The following is a 19,737-nucleotide window of genomic DNA, read 5'->3' as shown; positions in this document are numbered from 1 at the left end:
AATTAGAATTGGGACCATATATATTGAATCATTGATAGCAAATTTACAACTAAAACTCACCAAAAGCCAATCACATTAAATAAAAATCCTTCGATAATTACTTAATGAATTTTCTTGGATCAATAACCATACTATCAAAATTTAAACTATAATATTACACCCTTAATTATCTTTCTGAAGGTGAAACTGTGAGTTTGCACTGTAGCCGCCGCCCCCTCTGGGGGTGGGCGGCTTCTCCATCTTCCATCTTCCTCTCCTCATCTCCCTTTCTCTTTTCCTAGTTTTCTTCCCCTCTCATATTCTCTCCCCATATTTGTTTGGATTTTGGGTCCTCTCCAAGATTTATCTGGATCTTGTCTTTTGTTTGTTTGTTTGTGTGTTTTTTGTTGTAGGTCCTTGGTGACTTTTGTTGTTCTTGGATGTGTCTTGTGTCACTGGATGGTTACGGTGTGGTGCTGTCGACCCAGCTTTTCTCTTTGGTTTTCGTTGTGTTTTTGAAGCAAGTATTGCAATCCACCGTAGATGCTATGATTTTGTTGGAATTTGCTCCAATTCAATGTTTGGAGTTGAAAAAGTGATTGTTGCTGGTTTGTGTGGGATCGAATTTTGCCTGTGCAAAATAAGAGGTTTAGCCATGTTGGTGCTACGAGTCTCTTTGGTTTGTTGGATAGGAAGTGGTGTAGTGTCCTTGTTTCTGTGTTTTTTTAGTCTAATAATTCTCAGAAACTCAATAGAAGTTCGCTGATGTTTGTATTTAGTGTTCGACTTTCCGATACGGATTTGCCGTTACTGCCGTTGCGCGGTGGATCTGTATTGTACTCTAAGTACAGGTGCTTCTTGTCTGCCGAATTGGAGTTTTTAAGTTTTTTTGGCATGCGTAATTCTCTCCAGATCAAACCAATTTATTTTTATGTTTGGTAACTGGAGATGTTGTACTCATATTTGGCATTGCGGCTACTCTGTACTTTTATGTGTGTTATCAATAAAATTACTATCGCTTTTAATAAAAAAAAATTTAAAAAAAAATTTGTCTTGGTCATACGAGGATGGACTTATTGATTTGGGAATTTTCTTCAATTATCATTTAGAAAAAAATGAGTGAAAACTTTAAGAATCTGAGAGAGAGAATTGAGCTTGATTCATGAAACTTGCAACAGAAGGCTACATGCAGTGACGGAGCAAGGATTTCATGTGTGAAGGGCCTCTTACAAAATATTTATAAAAAAAATTCCAACTCACAATACATTCCAAATTAACCAAAAAGGCCAAAACATCATACATAATACATATGTGATGAAATCTTTACACTTTTTTTCTTTTGGTAATCTACAAATGAGTTGAAAGATCCATTGAACTCAATAGAGAATAATTCAAAATTTCCCAAACCCTATAGGCGAAGAGAAAACAATAAATAAAAAAAGAGAAGGATCAACAATCTTAATTAAGTGAGCCAACCCAATTGAAACGTGATAATTTGGCAAAAAAAATAAATTGAAACTTGATAATATATTATATGGAGAATAAGAGAATAAATAGTCACAAATCTAGAGAAATTGGTGAATCTGACTATTAGATTTGAAGGAAGGACTTGTGTAAAAAATAATAATATGTATACTAAATTTTTAGAAAATTGATCTAAAACATTTTTTTTTTTTTAAATGTAAACTTGAAGAGAAAACCCTAAAAATATTTGAAGTATCATAAAAGATATTAATATACAATATTTTATATAAAAATTGGCGAGCAGACCACACTAGTCCCTAAGTGGTTCTGCCCCTAACTACATGGCGTATGACAGTTGGGGGGAAAGAAAAATAAACTTGTATGCTATATAAGGGTTTGGCTATGTTATATATTACATTAATATATTATGTATGCAAAGTTTTGGTTTTTGTTTTTTTAATGTGTCTAGTATGGAAATATTTTTTTTTGGTCTGCAAAGTTAATGGCAAATTTTATGTAGTATATGTAATATTAGTATATTATACTAACCTCAATCTGATTATTATAAATAACCTCAATAGAATAACTTTTAATACAGCAATATAATATTTGTGGGGCCTTGTGCTTGTGCTCACCTTGCACACCCTAAGAACCGCCTCTAGAAAAAATTAAGGTTGAGTTACGTGAGTATCCAAGCCTAGTCAAGTTATAAGTGCCCTAGAATAGGCTTATAGTTAGGATTTGATGCTTGAAAATGGATTTGAAACAAGTTTGGAAGGTAAGGTTTTTGGTTCGGCACTTGAATTTATGGGTTAGAAGGTAAAATCCATTATTGGAATACAATTTTTTTTTTTGGAGTACTTAAACTAATTTTATTGGAAATTTTAAAAAAATTAAGTCCGCAAAATAATTCATTGCTATTTATTAAGTAATTTATGAAACTAATTAAATTATTCACTCAAGAAATAATAACTAAAATTATTAATTAAATAAGACTAAGATATTACTTACTTAAAAATATTAAGTAATTATCTATTTTGTCCCTGAAGAAAATAAAATTCCACAAACAATTAAAAAATAATAATTATTAATTATTAAGTAATTTATAAATATTTAAATACTAATTAATCACTAAAAATTAATAATAAAAACATAATTAATCATTAAAGTAATTAAATAAGGCTAAAATATTATTTAAATGTTTAAATATTAATTGTATTAATACTATATATATATATATATATATGAAAATGGATGCACATTTCTTCCTATAAAGGGAAAGGAAAAGTTGAAAAGTAATTGCAATGACTCAATTAGGTAAACACATCTCACCAAAATACGAAAGAAAAAAAAAAGAAAGAAAGTTATTTTGGAATTTTTTTAATTTACCAAGAAGAGGTTTAAACCAAATAAAAGTTTTTTTAACCAAAGAAAGAAAGATATGCTTAACAAAATAAGAGTAGATTTTAATTTTCCTTTTGATTATTCTGTAAATAAGTTTTAAATTTTATTATTTATTTTTACAAATTTAAACAAATGTAGGTTATATTTTATTTTTTCAGTCAGAAATTATATTACCTCGGTTCATAAGCGTTTCAGGAAATTTAAGAGTTAAAACGACAACCGGAAGGTTTCTCTCAATTTTAATTTAAATAGGGCTTGCGTTTCTATCGTCTCTTCTCTTTGCAGCTGCTGCGAGGAGATTGCACGCCTACACGTATAGAGAAAAAAAGAGAGAGAGAGAGAGAGAGAGCCTCTGTCTCTATCTGCAAACACAACCTAACCCTATCCACGATACCAAACGCCCCTTTCTCTCTTTACCCAATCGGACGGCTGCAATCTCTTCCCCCTATCTATTCGGAAAAAATCAACGGCGCCAAGTTATGATGGCGGATCCGACGGTGATAAGCTTGAGACCTGGAGGCGCCGGTGGCCTTCGTGCCCCCAGATTCCTCGCACCTCGCTTTGATTCTTCTTCTTCAGAGGCTCAGGCTCTCCAGTCCCATGCCGGCCTCGCTCCTGCCTTCAAGGTCCCTCCTAACCCTAGCTCCAAACGTATACAGATATGTATATTTGTATGTATGTATGTATGATTGCATAAGCTTATTAATGAATGTATTTGCTTGTTCTACAGATCTGGTTCTCTGGAGGTTTAGTTAGTTCAAAACAATATTTTTCTCTTTTTTTTTTCTTCCTTGAGTGGATATCGAGTTTTTATTATTATGTATATATATTTGTTTGGAATGGCTTCGGTGTTGTATTATAAGGTTGTTGCCTGGACATATTGAGCGTAATTGCTAAAGAGTTTTACTTTTTCTGATAAATGAACGTTATCATTATACAAATTGGATCTTCATTCACATTATTCCTTGAAATCCTCAAAAACCAAAACTTTGAGATTCCTAGAAAAAGATTTGATCGTCCAAATATGGTGAATTTGATATTGGTAGATTTAAACGTCCTAATTCTTGGCAGGGCTCTCAAGAATGTGTACCAGCTGTAAATATGGACGAAGAGTTATATGTTGGATTTAGGTGGGCATGCAATGAGTCCGCAATGCCCATAAAGAACCGACATTACATGTTAAGCTTCTTAAATATAATTTTGGCTTCTGTCTGTTGATTGTGATTTTCTAATTGATACGTGTGTTCTAATTTGATATGTCTTCACTTTTCAACACATATGATCTATTATGGTTGTATTTGTGTCTTTGCTTTCTAGGTTCAAGCTCTAATTGTGGTATGGTCGGTCATGTATGCCATCCTCACTCTTCGTTAATAACACATCTCCTTTTTTGTGCGGGCTTGCTTATTTATGTTGTAAGATATATAGTTAATTTACTGATGATTACAACTTATAATGTTTTTACTCTTTCAAATGTGTTCTTGTAATAGACTGGTGACTTGCGGTTTGAAGGTCGTGAGCGTGTTCGATATACTAGAGATCAACTTTTGCAGCTCAGGGAGGTACTTGTTGTGATCACTTTTCTTAATAGCTTCTGTTGTTCTTTAATATGGTTATGAAGCACTAGCAAGAGAAGTAGAATATTTCTTAGTATGTATCTTTCCTGGAAAGTGTGGCTGATAGCGTTATATGATGATCTTACTTCTTGTATAGGGTACTACTATCCCTGAGGAAATTTTGAAGATTAAACAAGAAATAGATACTGAGTTTGTTATAGAGGATCCTACTTGGGGTCGTGCAGATGCCAATGTGAGTTTAATTACTAATCTCTTCTACCATGTAAATGTTTTATTTTTTCGTCCAAAAAAAAAAAGTAAATGTTTTATTTATATGGACAGTAAACTCGTGAATATCAATTTTCACATTTACAACTGTTGAGTCCATGTGATTGGATTTTTTCAAATTATTCTTTCATCCTATGATTCTATAGGTCATATATAATTTTCCTTTCTTTATATGTTTTAGGACTTCTAACATTGACTTCAATTTTCTTTAGCTGCAACCTCAACCCCAAGCTCGTTATTCTGAGCCAGATAATCGCGATTGGCGTGGTCGATCTGCACAGTTGCCTGCTTCTGAGGAAGATAAAAAGGAATTGAATAACCAGCAAAATTCCCAGTTTGGAAGGGCGCAAATTTCTGGTAACCAAGTGGTAATAAGTTATTATCAGATTGTGTAAAGGATATACATGGTCTCTTGTCTCTTACGATTCTATGTTTTTCCATGCTATACTACAGAGTAAATTTGTTTACTCTTCCTGATTCCTTGACCTATGCAGTAAATACCACCAAAGAAGTTCTACTTAAGACATTATTTGTAATTTTAATTATTGTATATTGAGTACTCTGTGTTTCTAATTGTTTGATCATTGGTTCTTGATTTCTATACATACTCAATAAGGAATCATTGGCTGGTATGTTTAATTATCTATCAAAAGTCAGTTTAGGATGCTTATGGTTGTTTGATGGGGTTCAAATGGCACCAATGTATAATGGAAGATTTTGTTTGCTCCAATAGTTCTTTTTTCTTATCCTAACCTTTTGCACAAAACCAGGTAGGGCCTGCTCCTGCCCTCATTAAGGCAGAAGTTCCATGGTCAGTTCGAAGAGGAACTTTGTCTGACAAGGAACGTGTGTTGAAGACAGTGAAAGGGTAATTCGTTCTCTTCTACCTATGAGCTGAAAGATATGCCTTCATAATTTGTATTACATTTTAAAAAGATGCTTTCACGACTTTTTCTTTTGTGCATCTGCTTGTTCTATCTGAGTATCTTACAAAAAGTGTTCTAATTTCTGTGCAGTATATTGAACAAATTGACACCAGAGAAGTTTGATGTTCTCAAGGGTCAACTTATTGATTCTGGAATCACGACTCCAGATATTTTAAAGGTTTGTTTTCAGTAAATTGAATACTTTGAACTCCATACTGAGCTATTGCTTTCTGGCTAAAGAGCTTTAGGGTTCAATTTGAATTGCAGGATGTTATCTTTCTGATATTTGATAAGGCTGTGCTGGAGCCAACATTTTGTCCTATGTATGCCCTTTTATGCTCAGATCTTAATGCAAAGCTTCCTCCTTTCCCATCTGAGGAGCTTGGCGGGAAAGAAATCACTTTTAAACGAGTCCTATTGAATAATTGTCAAGAGGCTTTTGAAGGTGCTGACAACCTGAGGGCAGAAATTAGGCAGATGACTGCTCCCGAGCAAGAAATGGAATGCAGAGATAAAGAACGAATGCTTAAGTTGCGAACTCTAGGAAACATACGCCTTATTGGAGAACTTTTAAAGCAAAAGATGGTGCCTGAAAAGATTGTCCACCATATTGTTCAGGTCCTTGCTAGTGTTAATTCACTTTTTCTGGGTTGTCTTTTTATACAGGAGTTTGACTGTTGGACTAACTATGCACTCTTGTGTAACACAGGAGCTTCTGGGACATGATGGCAAAGCATGCCCTGCTGAGGAGAATGTGGAGGCAATATGCCAATTTTTCAACACCATAGGTAAGCAGCTGGATGAAAGCCAAAAATCTCGGAGAATCAATGATAGCTATTTTAGTAGGTTGAAGGAGCTGACTACAAACACTGAACTTGCACCACGGCTGAGGTTCATGGTCCGCAATGTTCTTGATTTGCGGTCTAACAACTGGGTTCCCAGGCGTGAAGAGGTGATTCTACATATCGTGTCATTTCTCCTTTCTGTTTTAAGGGGGCTAACCATAAAATGCATTGAGGTACATTATAGTTGGAACTTGTGTTTCTGACTTGTGTTTTTTTCTTTTAAATTCTCTGTTCTGATAGGTGAAAGCAAAGACTATCAGTGAAATCCATTCAGAAGCAGAAAAGAATCTAGGGTTGCGTTCAGGTGCAACAGCAATGATGAGAAATGCTCGCAATGCAGGTTCCCATGGGGATTTGAGCCCTGGAGGTTTTCCTGTTACAAGGCCTATGCCCGGAATGCCAGGGACCAGGAAAATGCCAGGAATGCCTGGTCTTGATACTGACAATTGGGAGGTTTATCGATCCCGTTCAATGACCAAGCGTGATGGTTTGGGGCCCTCCCAGTCTGCCAGCCGTGTGCAGCCACCTTTGATCAGCAAAACACCTTCTCTTAATTCAAAATTTTTACCTCAAGGAAGTGGTGGCATAATAGCTGGGAAAACAAGTGCCTTGTTGCAGGGAGCTGGTGGTCCTCCTACCAGAACTAATTTGATTGCAGGAATCGAACCTCTTACTCAAAACCCCAAACCTATAGTTCCGGCTGCATCTGCAATTCCTTTGGAGAAGCCTCTGGCTCCTGCAACTGTATCAGATTCTGCTAAGCCTCTGGCTCCTGCAACGGTGTCAAATTCTGCTGTTCTTCATAGGAAAACTGTATCTCTGCTGGAGGAATATTTCAGTGTTCGGATTCTCGATGAAGCACTTCAATGTGTGGAGGAGCTGAAAGCCCCAGCTTACCATCCAGAGGTTGTTAAGGAAGCTATTGCCGTTGCTCTGGAAAAGATCCCACCATGTGTGGAACCCGTTATAAAGCTTCTTGAGTTCTTGTTCAATAAAAAAGTTGTGACATCTGTTGATATAGGAACTGGGTGCCTTCTTTATGGGTCAATGTTGGATGATATCGGCATTGATTTGCCAAAGGCACCAACTAATTTTGGTGATGTTATTGGGAAGTTGGCTCTGGCAGGGGTGTTGGACTTCAAGGTTGTGACACAAATCCTGAAGAAGGTGGAAGATGACATGTTCCGGACAGCCATCTTTGGTGCTGCTAAGAAGAGCATTACGTCCAGCCCTTCTGGGCAAGAATTTTTGGCAAACCAGGAAACTGAGGTCCAGGCTTGTGAGACTTTGCTTTCCTGATTCATGCTAGTTTTAGTTATCAGAGGAAAGCTATCTGGCTTTTGGCCGCAGGGGGAAAGAGCAGTAGGCCTTATATTTTCCCCCATATTTTTGAAAGTTATTTAACGGAGGATAATTTTATTCAGTTGTATATTTTTCTTTTTGGGGATTTTAGTTTAGTTTTGATGAAGCTGAGAAACATGATGTCTTGTATTTCTCTCGAGCCTGGGTTAAATTCGTCCCAGGAACAATCGAGATGAACAGGATCTTGCTTGATCCTTTTGTTACATTAGTTTTGCAATCTGTGTACTATTAATCTGGAATTTGTACTTGGCCGGTATGCGGTCTTAAATTTTCTCTATGGATATTGTTTATCACTTTGTCTTTTAGCTTCAATAAATCTTCACCTTATGTTTTGCTTTCATCTTCTTCCTTCGCTCTGGCGCGTAAACCCTTGGTGAGTTTTTGACATTGTACTTTGTAAAGTCCGTCTGGTAAATGGAGTTTCTAGTTTCTCTCAATTGAGATGGCTCTTGTGACCTGCAACTACACTTGTCTCTCACCTTCGCATGATCTGCAAAGATGGAATAAAATTATAAAGGCTCAAGTGCTTAAGGGAAATGCAGAGCATGCAATTCAATCATACATAGACATGCAAAGACTTGGTTTCTGTGCTGATAACTACACATTTCCCATTTTGCTCAAAGCAGCAGGCAATGCTTCTTATTTGCGTATTGGGGTAACCCTCCACGGCCAGACTGTTAAAACTGGTTTCTGCGACCATCTTTTCGTCCAAACTGCTCTGCTGAAAATGTATTCGTCTCTCGGGCTCCTCGTTAATGCTCGTAAAGCGTTTGATAAAATGCCTGTGAGAGATGTGGTAGCCTGGAACTCCATGTTAGATGTGTATGCTTCTGGTGGCCAGATGGATAATGCAATCGAAATTTTCGATACAATGCCATTGCAGGACCTCTCATCCTTCAATATTATGATCTCCGGGTTTGCAGGCATGGGTAGCGTAACATCTGCGAGAAGTGTGTTTGATGGAATTCCTGAGAAAGACATCGTCTCATGGAACTCGATGATACTGGCATGCATGAACGCTGGAGATGTGGCTGAAGCACATACATTGTTTGAGGCAATGCCAGAAAGAAATGTCATAACCTGGAACACAATGATAATGGGTTATTTGAACAATCAACTTCCCACCAAAGCTATCGATCTCTTCTACAAAATGAAGGCTGGAAACACCAAACCTGATTATCTGACTGTGACTGGTGCTTTATCTGCCTGTGCTCACTTGGGTTCACTTGAAACAGGCATGGAGATACACACATATGCCAAAATGCTTGGGCAGGCCTCAAGTCCCCATGTAGTAACAGCACTGATAGATATGTATGCTAAGTGTGGAAGCATAGGGAGCTCCTTAGAGGTCTTTTATAAGTCGAAAGTTAAGGATATCTACTGTTGGAATGCCATACTTTCAGGTCTTGCTCTACATGGTTTCGGCTCGGCTGCTCTGAAATTCTTGGGCGAAATGAGAGAGAATCGTATAAAACCAGATGATATCACCTTCATTGCTTTGCTAAGTGCATGCAGTCATGCAGGGCTGGTGGAAGAAGGATGCCAGTTGTTTGCTTGCATGGGAAAGCAATTTGGGATCACTCCAAAGGCAGAGCATTATGGGTGCATGGTTGATCTTTTAAGCAAAGCCAGGTTTTTTGACTCTGCGCTGCAACTCATTGAGACGATGTCGTTTGAACCGGGCGAGTCGGTCTTGGGTGCCTTGCTTGGTGCTTGTGTCATTCATCAGGACCTTGAAAATGGGGAGAAAGCTATGAAGCTAATTATGGACAGGGCTTGTTCCTTGAGCGATGGTGAATATATGATGTTTGCTAACTTGTATGCATCCTGCGGTCAATGGGAGGAAGCACAAAGATGGAGAAATATGATGAATGATTCAGGCATTGTTAAGACTGCTGGCTGCAGTGAAATTCAGATCAATGGAAGGGTTCACAAGTTTTTGGCTGGAGAGATTGGCAGAGATTAAGTTTGCCCAAGTGACGCTTTTTATCTACCAAATTAATCATAAAGTTTTGATATACAAGCAATATTGAGAGAGGAGGAATTTGAACGTATGGATTACTGCTCTTAACCACTTGAGCAACAAGCCCTTTGCGTTCTGTAATTGAAACTGATCTAAGAAATCCAATATATTCTAGAATAATTCTATGTCTTGACTTGGGCATTGACTCAGATGAACGCAATACATCATCTGTCCTAGGGCCACACCAAATAACTTTGACCCATGATGTACTATTTTGGGTAACTTAAGTGCCACTGATGACCCTTTTAGCCCATTAATATTTTACTATTTATAGGTGAATTCAAGTTTACTCAAAAACTACTAGCAGTGGTTTCAGCCAATTATTTCAGGACCACAAGATCCGATTTTGTACCCACCATTCCAGGTGAAGAGAGAGAGAGAGAGAGAAAGAGAGAGAGAGGGAGAGATCATGTACAACCTGCCCCATAGTGGGGTTGCACTCATGCCCATAGTAGGTGATTGATATACCCATATCTAATCACATGGTTGATGCCTTGGTGGCCATCAATTTGTTAGGAGACAAGTCAATTTTGCTTTCCCAATCAACTTTCAATTACTTCTGCACACAACTTTGAGGATTTGATTATCAACACCTTTATTCTATACACCATATCCCTTTCAACAATTGTTTAATCAGATTGGGGTTCAATGTATTTTGGGGGGTTTGTCTTTCTTTTTTATTTTTGGTATTTTTTTTTTCCTTTGACCTATAATTTTTAGCACATGAAATGAAGGGGCATGTTGCGTTGCCCACTGGCTTGCCAGGGAATTGGTACCAAATCATATCTTCTCCAATATTGTTTGTGAAGCACATTCAAAAGGTACGGTCACCGGCACAAAGTAGATCTTATCGTCTATAAACCAACATTAACGAAATATTTTTAAAAAGTAAGAAACTTTAATTCCACTTTAAGAGCCCAACTTACCTATTATAGAAGGGAATGTTAATTTACGTTTAAATTACACTTTGATAAAGTTCCTTTGCCTCTAAAAAAATAAAAAATAAATCTTGAATTTGGATTCTTCACATTTTGTTTTTATTTATTGTCAATTTATAAATTAAGATCATCAATTAGGTTAAATTACGTCTAAGAAAAATATGCCAAAAAACACAACACAAACATATATTGTGAACAAAACTTCAAATCAAAATAACTATTATAGGAAGAAAGAACTTGTACATTTAGATTGATGTCAATGAACAAAAAGTGGTCTTCAACCAACAATCCCCTCAATCACAATGTCAACTAAGAGAATTAGCCCCCACTGCATTGATCAAAAACTAGCTAATCAAAATTAATTTAAAAAGTTTTAAAAAAAAAAAACTACTTGAATTAGTTAAACCCAATTTCCACTAAACTTACCACCACTATCTTCTAGCTACTACTACCAGTCATTATTAATTTTTCTGAATCAACTACTTCTCTCAATCAATCTGCCTGCGCTTTTGCCACATGCACAAAGAAGCTCTTCGACCTTGAAAGAGCGGGTTGGCAACCTAACCCTTCTTTTTTCAACGAGTTCAAAGTCCGTCGCAAAAGTTGCTTCATCGCCGATATCAATTCCTCAGCAGACTTCGTCGGAGGACTCGACAATCGAAACTCATCACGGAAACTGGCGTGTCGTTTCATCGCCTCCTCGTCACTGAGGCCCCTATGCGACCTCGAGTTCTCGTCCTTGATCGCCTCCGCACAAAGTCCGCAAATCCAACGGCCCTGATGTCGCTCCTTCACTGTAGCTATGTACTCCAGCGTGCATTCCTCCGTCAACCCGCAGCAGTAGCACTTCACCAACTCCTCTTCCAATACCAACTGAGCTGCGCTTGGACTCCCTGGCTGTGACGCCTCCATAGCTGAAAATTATAGAGAGAGGAAAAAAAACTTTGGGGGAAACGAAGAGTTTGGAATTAAATTTGTACCGTTTAATTTGTCTTAAATGCTAATTAACAACTGTGAAATTTGAAATTTGAAATTTTTTTGATGTAATTGACGTTACGGAGACTCTGTATCGATGACACGATTATCTCAAAACCTGATTTCTTTCTCTCTGTTTTCTTTTTTGGTAATGAAATAAGTTTTTTGGGTGCTCTTATATAGAGCTTTGTCGAAGCCTAAACATGGAATTTTCTTGTTCTTTTAGAATTTGGATTTCCCAAATCCTTAATCATTGCCCTATTTGGGGCCGTTGTGATTTTGTTTCCCCTTTCTCTTTTAGCTAAATTTTTTTTCTTTTTTCTTTTAGCTAAGTTTCAAACAAGTTTCTCTGCACTTTTTTGTTTTTGTTTTGGAAACTACAGTTTGATTGAAATTTCAAAAATGCAAAATACAAAATCTGTTAGAATACGCATTCGTGTTTTGAGCATGAGAAAGAACGGACAATTGTTTTTTGTTTTGCCAGCCAAAAAAATATAATAAAAACTCACTTTGTGGTGGGATGTAATCTGTAGCTGCTCGCTGATTATATTCCCACTTTCTCTCTTCTTTTTTGGGTTTATTTATTTAATTTTTCACTTATTCACACTAGTTCAAAGTAGAAACAACAAAGGTAAGGTAAATACATACCAAATCATATCTTCTCCAATCCAATATTGTGATGCACATTCAAAGGCATTGTCACCGGCACAAGTAGTAGATCTTGTCGTCTATAAACCAACTTTAACGAAACAATTAAAAAAGGTAAGAAACTCTAATTCCACTTTAAGAGCCCAACTTACCCATTATAGAAGGGAACGTTAAGCTACGTTTAAATTACACTTTGATAAAGTTCATTTGCCTCTAAAAAATAACAAAGAAACGTTGAATTTGGACTTTTCACGGTCGGTTATTATTTATTGTCAGTTTATAAATTAAGATAATTAATTAGGTTAAATCATATCTAAATGTACAGTCTTGATTCATAATTTGATGACACGTTAGACGTGATGTGTAAAAAAACAAGTCATGATATGTCTATGGTAAAAGATGGTAACAGGAAGAAGATTTATAAATGGTAGAAAGATGGTTTCATTGCCAACTGTTAGCAAACTTAGGTTGGTGGGGGTGGGGCTCTAGGAAAGTCTGAGACTTCGCTGATTTGAGTTATTCTTCTTGTGGTGCCCTACTTCACTTTGAAGTTAGTCAACATCTACCTGCTTGTTTTTAGGCAAAACTACGGCCCGTCTGTGAAAGAAATGTTATATGCATATTTAAGTGACACACTGGTTGATATGATACCAAAACTCTACCTATTGAAGAAAATTTTGAATGTTGCCCAAATTGTGTAAGGTTCGTACATCATCTGTTAACAAGGGCCATGCAAATTGCAGAGGGAGATGTTGAAGCTATCAGCTCCACCTGGCTCAGAAAATGCCTACAAATGGAGCATAATTTAAAGTGGGTGATTGGCAGATAACGAAATTATTCATAAGTTTGGTGAATCTTTCTTCTGCTGCCTGACTTATAAATACCTACAAATGGAGCAAGCAAGAGTCTTTTTCAAGTTTTTTTTTCATCTTTGTTTCAAATCGTGGGTGGTTGATAGTTTGGGAATCTAACAAGTGTAACAAGTATTGTCTTCTGTGCCGACATGGGTAAAAAGCCAATTTTGAAACTCATTGAAAACTCCAGCGCCCACTTCCAGATTGGGAAATAGGAAGTGAATTTTTTCACCTTTTGTTTTTGCTTGCAGTTATTAATTGAATTTCAAAAGAAAAATAATTAAGAGTTTTCGATTCATATATATGCGAATTTTACTATATATCAACTCGTTTCAACGATCGAGTAATTGCGAATTTTCAACTCATATACATGTGAGTTTTGCAATGTATCAATTCGTGTGAGCAATCGAGGCCTAACATAATTCATGAGAAAATTAGAATGTACAGAAAAAAAATGTTAAAAAAGAAAAGGAAAGAAATATTGAGTGAGGTGTGTACGAGAGAGAGAGAAGGACCATCAACAGTGAGATCAACAGTGAGACCAGAGAATTACCCAAATTTCAGAAGATTATCCGGTCTTCCAAAAGTCATATTTTTTTTTTCTCTCTCTCTCTCTCTCTCTCTCTCTCTCTCTCTCTCTCTCCCCCGATGATTTGCTCTTTGACTCTCTCTCTCTTTCTCTCTTCTTGCTCTGTCATTCTTCTTTGAATTATTGATACTCTGCTCTCTTCCACATATTGCCCCTTTGTTTTTCTCTCAGATTCCGTGAGAACTCTGTTTGCCTGGCTCTTTTGTGAAGCCTCTAAAAGACCCACTTCCCAAACCCCAATATCCATTATTTCTGCTGTTTTCGATTCTGATCTTCATTTATATACGGGCTTCCCAACCGGGCATGTGAAGGAGCCTCAACTCTCTCAAGTGATTTTCTTTCATGTATAAGTTTTTTCTTGGTTCATTTTATTCACTCTTGCTACTTAGCATCTGGGTCTCTCTTGCTTTTGGTTAATATTGAATTCTTGATGATTCATTCCCTTTTGAATGTAAATTTGGTTTTGTTGAAATATGGGTCCTTCATATAAATTTGGTTTTCTCGTCTTCTCTAGGATGATCTTGATTTTTTCATAAATACCGAGTTGATCTTGATGATTGTTAGCACTATATTATGCATTAATCCTTTCTTTCAAGTCTAACTCTTGCTTAATTTTGTGATTTTAGTACCCTAATCTGGCTTTATTTTTTATAATTCGTGCTTCACCTGGAGAAAGCCCTCTTAAATCGTTCCTGAGTGAAGTGTAATACAGTGGGCATGAGTGTGATCAAATCGATCCAATCTTGTATACTGTGGAATATGAGATGATAGCAGAGGTGAAGGAGTTGAGACTTGTGTGATTTACAGAAACTGACAAATAGCCTTATCTTTGTTTGACTGGTGATTTCTATCTATCTTCATAACCAAACAGTAAAAACTTTGAGTTTCTAGAAGTCCCAATGCGCTTTCTTACCTGCATTTTCTTAACTTTCATACAAGTTATCACCGAAACTCTGTTGGTTGTTGGATACATTAGTTTTTCAACGTGGAATTGTGGGATCAATGTTTCTGATTGAACTTTTTTTTCATTTCAGATTGGAATGGGTATATATCTCAGCACTCCCAAAACTGAAAAGTTCTCTGAAGATGGTGAGAATGGCCGGGTCAGATATGGTTTGTCATCAATGCAAGGATGGCGTGCCACCATGGAGGATGCCGTGAGTAAAAAAAACCTTGCTCTTCCTATTAGAAGTTATTTTGAGAAAATAAGTACCTCTCTGTACATTTTTAGAACTCTACTCTTTTATGTTTTCCATTTTTGTTTAGCATGCTGTCGTTAGGATTGAACTGAATATGATATTACCTGACATGTTCAAATTGACTGTGTAATCTTAATTCCACTTGGGTTATTCTTATTTATTCTTTTAATTAGGACAGAGGTCGATTGTCTTTTGGCATGTGTTGGTGCAACTTTAGTCTTGGGTGCTACTCCTTGCTAGTAGCCTAGGAGTCTCCCCTGGTCTGTTTATTGGGCTAGTCCTATTGGTGGTCTCGGGTTGTTTCAGTAGAGAAACAATCAGGACTATGGGAAGTAGTACAGTACAAAATGTTGTACACTTTGTAGTGTAGCAGAGAGAAGCTGCTATGATTATTTACTTTGTTTTTCAGAAAATTTTGCGACATCATTAATGTGCTATTTGTTACTTTGTTGATTTGTTTTGTTAGCATGCAGCATATCCTGATCTCGATACATCCACCTCATTCTTTGGTGTTTATGATGGCCATGGAGGTAATAATGGCAATTTCAAGTATCTGTATTTGTAAATTGTACTAGAAGATCAATTTATATGAATGTAGTATTGATAATTTTTGTTACTGTACCATCGTTCAGTTGACTTCTATCTCTGTCTACCCAGAAGAGTCATTGATTATACTCTTATTTGTAAGCATATACTCATCTCATTGATGAGGATGGGTAACCGATAACATGTAATCCTTTTTTGGTAAATACCACGAGGTGTCCCCACACCCGAAGGGTGGGATTAATCCCCGCTCGGGGTTCGGTTTGCCCCTGGCCACAAAGTGCTTCCAAAGGGTTTCGAACCCCTGCCATTGAGGCACCAGGTAGCTCGCCAGCTGGAGGTGGCAGTTTGCCAACTGCACCACACCTTGTGGTTAACATGTAATCCTTTTTAGTACAAGAATTAGTGCCTTCTTCTTGTAATCAGACCTACATATGCAGTTTGTGAAGTATATTAGCAATAATTTATATTTTTTGTATTATTATTTACCTATGTTCAATAATTCTCTAGGTAAGGTAGTTGCTAAATTCTGTGCAAAGTATCTTCACCGACAAGTGCTCAAGAATGAAGCATATGCGGCTGGAGATATAGGAACTTCTGTTCAAAAAGCTTTTTTCAGGTTACACCTTTAATGTACTTAAATTCAGTTTCCTTCTACCTCTTTCTTAGTGGAGGGGATGAATACAAATGCATTTATTCATGCTATAATGTAAGCGATGTAGCAATAGCCTTGTGTATTTGATTCATGAATCATACCCATAACAATTCTGATTGATAATCCTTGTATTTTAGTATGTTGTACTATTTTATTGTCCACATATTTTCTTGGTAAGTGTGCGAAAAGAGTGTTTTATTTATTTTTGACTGGTATCCCAAGTTTTGATATAATAATGAGAATGTTAACGATTTTAAGTAGTGACTTATTTAATTTTTAAACTAGTCTCAATATGCGTTGAGACTGCCGAAGAAAGATCTTACCACCTTGTGTTGCTTTAATATTGGGCGATTTAAGATGGTTTATGCCTATTTTGTCCTGGATCCTTATGAGATCACAGATACTTGACATGGTAATACTTGTTCAAGCTGTAAATGTTAACAATAAAAAAAATAGACTTTTATTGTGTGCCTTTATACTTGTGGTCTTATTATCCTTCATTGAGATTGAAGATGTTGTTAGTTGATTTATGCAGAATGGATGAAATGATGCGTGGACAAAGGGGCTGGAGAGAGTTAGCTGTTTTGGGAGATAAGATAAACAAGTTTACTGGCATGATAGAAGGGTTAATTTGGTCCCCAAGGAGCAGTGAGGGTAATGATCAAGCTGATGATTGGGCTTTTGAGGAGGTAAGTGCAGGAATCATAAAGTTGATTCGAGTTATTTATCTTTATCTGGAGCAGATACTGATCTGCTTGATCTCACTTTATTGTATATTAATTTGAGTACTGGGATTCTTTTGGTAATTCAGAACTTAATCATTCAATAAATGCAATTTGTATGCTGGTATGGTAGGAGTACTTTCCCTCTGCTAATACCAACACAACTTTCTTTAACAGTGTTAATTTGGCAAGCTATAAGCAATTTGTTTAATTGGTTTCATAATGTCTATGCATTCCATAATCTAAACTCAAATATGTTTTCAGGGGCCTCACTCTGATTTTACTGGCCCAACTTCTGGGAGCACAGCCTGTGTTGCAATTCTTAGAAACAACCAACTTGTTGTTGCAAATGCTGGTGATTCTCGTTGTGTAATATCTCGGAAGGGTCAGGTAATTTATTGTTTTCCAATGATTTGCATGCTTGTTAGCTGATTAAATATCGAAGCAAGACTATGCTGCCTTTTCAATATTAAATGGTTCACAGTGATGAGCATTTGACTTAAATTCCAAGGCTATTTAAACATATTAATCGAGAATATTTGTACATTTTTTATTCTCATTGATCATTGTTCTGATTTCACTTCTCTTTTTCAGGCATATAATCTGTCAAGAGATCACAAACCTGATCTTGAGCTTGAGAAGGAGAGGATTTTGAAAGCAGGTGGTTTTATCCACGCAGGACGAGTCAATGGCAGCTTGAATCTTGCAAGAGCTATAGGTAATTTCACTGCATGGGAATTATATATATATTAGCTGGAATCTTGAAAAAGATACGAACATGCTTGCGCACACACACACACGCACACACACGCACACGCACACACACACACACAAATCTATTGGCATTGGTCTGCTACATTACGTGTATGCATGTTTGTGGAGTGGAGCTAAAGGGAGAATATTTTGTAGTTCCCATACTCATATTAGTTTTGCATGTACTGCAGGTGACATGGAATTCAAGCAGAACAAATTTTTGCCAGCTGAAAAGCAAATTGTAACTGCCTGTCCAGATATAAACACTGTATGTGTATATATATACATACACTTCATGGGTGGATAAAATGGTGGTTTTGGGGTTATCTACATTTTCTAGTTTCACAAAATTGTTTTGGTACCTATTTTTTGTCAAATAAAAAAAAATCGACAAGCAATTATTAGCTGTTAATTTTATCTTCCATTTTAAATTTTTTAAATTTTGTAATTAGGTTGAGCTTTGTGATGATGACGAGTTTATCGTGCTAGCATGTGATGGCATCTGGTATGTGTCCTGAGCTTTACATTTTTTCTTTTTAGCTTTGATGACTTTCCTGTCTTATAAGGAGGCTTGCCTCATTTTCGCTTTGAAGACTCTGTCAGCCTTATTGATGGACTTTAGCCACTATATCATACCTACATCCAGAATTAAAAAATAATGGTTGATGACAAATAATTTATGCTGATATGATTCTGCTTTTGATAAGTCTTGTAATATTTTTATGTTATGGATGCTTATCGGAAATCTAAGTTAATGTTTTTGTTAATTTCTTATAGGGATTGCATGTCTAGCCAGCAAGTGGTCGATTATGTACATGAACAACTGGTCTCGGTGAGTGCATATTTCTCTCCCTTTTCTTTTGTTTTTTTGGTTTGAAAGCAAGCACAGCAGTCTTGGAATGCAATTCAAGTTGTTCCTTGTACACTGATTATGTTGCTTGATTGGTTAAGAATGAGGTCTAGTATTGCGTCTCTTTGACACTCATTGTAAATCATGCAGGAAAGCAAGTTGTCTGTGGTGTGCGAGAGAGTCCTTGATAGGTGTTTGGCGCCAACGACTGCTGGTGGTGAGGGGTGTGATAACATGACCATGATCATAGTGCAGTTCGTGCAGTTAAAGAAGCCCCTGCAGTCGGCTGGATCTGCAGACGAGAGACCCTCACCAACCGAGGAAGCTGGAACTGGAAGTGATTCAAAGGCAGGTGAAAGTGAACCGAAGTAGTGGCTGCTGTGTGCCATGAAACTAGAAGGGATTGCATCACGTTTTACTCTTTCAGAAGAGAATGGGTTCTCAGATTTGTAATTGTAGATGGATATGGTTTAGCAGGAAAAATGAATGGATTAACAATTAGTTTAAATCTCGTTTTTTGTGCTCATGAATGTTTTGTTTTTACGTTTGGAAACGCAAAACTTGAATAGTATGTACAGATTATAACAAAGTACAACCCAACTGTTTGAACAACAGCAGCATATGCTATATAAATATTTTGAGCTATTTGCAAGTTCTACAATCAGCCCTCTGAACTTTTTGGTAATCAAAATGGCCTTGTAATTTGTATTTGGTGGCCAGAAAATAAAATGAAAAAGGCAAAAAAATAGTGTTTTTCGGGCAAGCTAAAACTGTTGGATAAGGTCCTGGGTTTGTACTCTCTCAATAGGAAAGGTTCTATAAAATAAAATAAAATAAACCCGCCGGACAAAATATAGAGGTTGCCTTCACCGGATCTCTGTCTCTCTCTGTCGTATCAGTGACTCGGAGACTCAAGATGGGTAATTACATAATTATTTCCAATAAAAGAAAGTCTGAAAAATTGGCAATTCAACATAAGGTTCGTAGGAGGGGAAAGAAGATTAAAAATGAAAAGTAAAAAATATAAGGGTATTTTGGTACTTTTAGTACTTTTGTTGGTTATCAAACACCACCGTCTCAAGGCCTTATTAGCTAGAAGCCTATAAACTGCAACCCATGAGTAAACAGCAGCCATTTTATCGAACTTGCCTTTTTCTGCAGCAT

The 19,737-nt window shown here is 36.7% G+C and overlaps 4 protein-coding genes across 5 annotated transcripts; 3 read left to right on the top strand and 1 right to left on the bottom strand.

The window, feature by feature from the left end:
* On the top strand, positions 3,108 to 8,140 carry LOC18789440 (eukaryotic translation initiation factor). Its single transcript, XM_020553665.1, has 9 exons — positions 3,108 to 3,473; positions 4,338 to 4,409; positions 4,561 to 4,656; positions 4,904 to 5,059; positions 5,462 to 5,559; positions 5,708 to 5,795; positions 5,885 to 6,235; positions 6,327 to 6,569; positions 6,703 to 8,140. The coding sequence occupies exons 1-9, from the start codon at positions 3,327 to 3,329 to the stop codon at positions 7,759 to 7,761; spliced, it is 2,310 nt and encodes a 769-aa protein (XP_020409254.1). The 5' UTR covers positions 3,108 to 3,326; the 3' UTR covers positions 7,762 to 8,140.
* LOC18793036 (pentatricopeptide repeat-containing protein At3g29230) lies at positions 8,238 to 10,094 on the top strand. The gene has a single exon (XM_007222914.2). It carries the CDS (start codon positions 8,267 to 8,269, stop codon positions 9,788 to 9,790), a length of 1,524 nt encoding a protein of 507 aa, XP_007222976.2. The 5' UTR covers positions 8,238 to 8,266; the 3' UTR covers positions 9,791 to 10,094.
* LOC18792150 lies at positions 11,278 to 11,697 on the bottom strand. Its single transcript, XM_007226627.2, has one exon. It carries the CDS (start codon positions 11,695 to 11,697, stop codon positions 11,278 to 11,280), a length of 420 nt encoding a protein of 139 aa, XP_007226689.2.
* On the top strand, positions 13,920 to 19,218 carry LOC18793046 (probable protein phosphatase 2C 60). Of its 2 annotated transcripts, none has more exons than XM_020554395.1 (11): positions 13,920 to 14,180; positions 14,886 to 15,008; positions 15,517 to 15,580; positions 16,104 to 16,212; positions 16,784 to 16,937; positions 17,235 to 17,360; positions 17,565 to 17,688; positions 17,915 to 17,991; positions 18,176 to 18,228; positions 18,501 to 18,555; positions 18,724 to 19,218. In XM_020554395.1, the coding sequence occupies exons 2-11, from the start codon at positions 14,892 to 14,894 to the stop codon at positions 18,943 to 18,945; spliced, it is 1,101 nt and encodes a 366-aa protein (XP_020409984.1). In that variant the 5' UTR covers positions 13,920 to 14,180; positions 14,886 to 14,891; the 3' UTR covers positions 18,946 to 19,218. The 2 variants fall into 2 exon arrangements, with proteins under 2 accessions (XP_020409984.1, XP_007225780.1); XM_007225718.2 differs by having other exon boundaries at positions 13,920 to 14,195.

This window comes from Prunus persica, chromosome G1 (assembly GCF_000346465.2).
Source record: "Prunus persica cultivar Lovell chromosome G1, Prunus_persica_NCBIv2, whole genome shotgun sequence".
In the NCBI taxonomy this organism is placed as follows: domain Eukaryota; kingdom Viridiplantae; phylum Streptophyta; class Magnoliopsida; order Rosales; family Rosaceae; genus Prunus; species Prunus persica.
This window is presented reverse-complemented; position numbering and strand designations above follow the sequence as displayed.

Excerpts from the sequence above, each read along its gene's own strand:
- LOC18792150 (XM_007226627.2), bottom strand. The coding sequence starts at position 11,697 with ATGGAGGCGTCACAGCCAGGGAGTCCAAGCGCAGCTCAGTTGGTATTG.
- LOC18793036 (XM_007222914.2), top strand. The coding sequence starts at position 8,267 with ATGGCTCTTGTGACCTGCAACTACACTTGTCTCTCACCTTCGCATGAT.
- LOC18793046 (XM_020554395.1), top strand. The coding sequence starts at position 14,892 with ATGGGTATATATCTCAGCACTCCCAAAACTGAAAAGTTCTCTGAAGAT. Across the intron at positions 15,581-16,103 it reads TGTTTATGATGGCCATGGAG|GTAAGGTAGTTGCTAAATTC; the intron begins GTAATAATGGCA and ends ATAATTCTCTAG. Across the intron at positions 17,689-17,914 it reads GAATCTTGCAAGAGCTATAG|GTGACATGGAATTCAAGCAG; the intron begins GTAATTTCACTG and ends CATGTACTGCAG.
- LOC18789440 (XM_020553665.1), top strand. The coding sequence starts at position 3,327 with ATGATGGCGGATCCGACGGTGATAAGCTTGAGACCTGGAGGCGCCGGT. Across the intron at positions 4,657-4,903 it reads GGGGTCGTGCAGATGCCAAT|CTGCAACCTCAACCCCAAGC; the intron begins GTGAGTTTAATT and ends AATTTTCTTTAG. Across the intron at positions 6,236-6,326 it reads TTGTCCACCATATTGTTCAG|GAGCTTCTGGGACATGATGG; the intron begins GTCCTTGCTAGT and ends TGTGTAACACAG.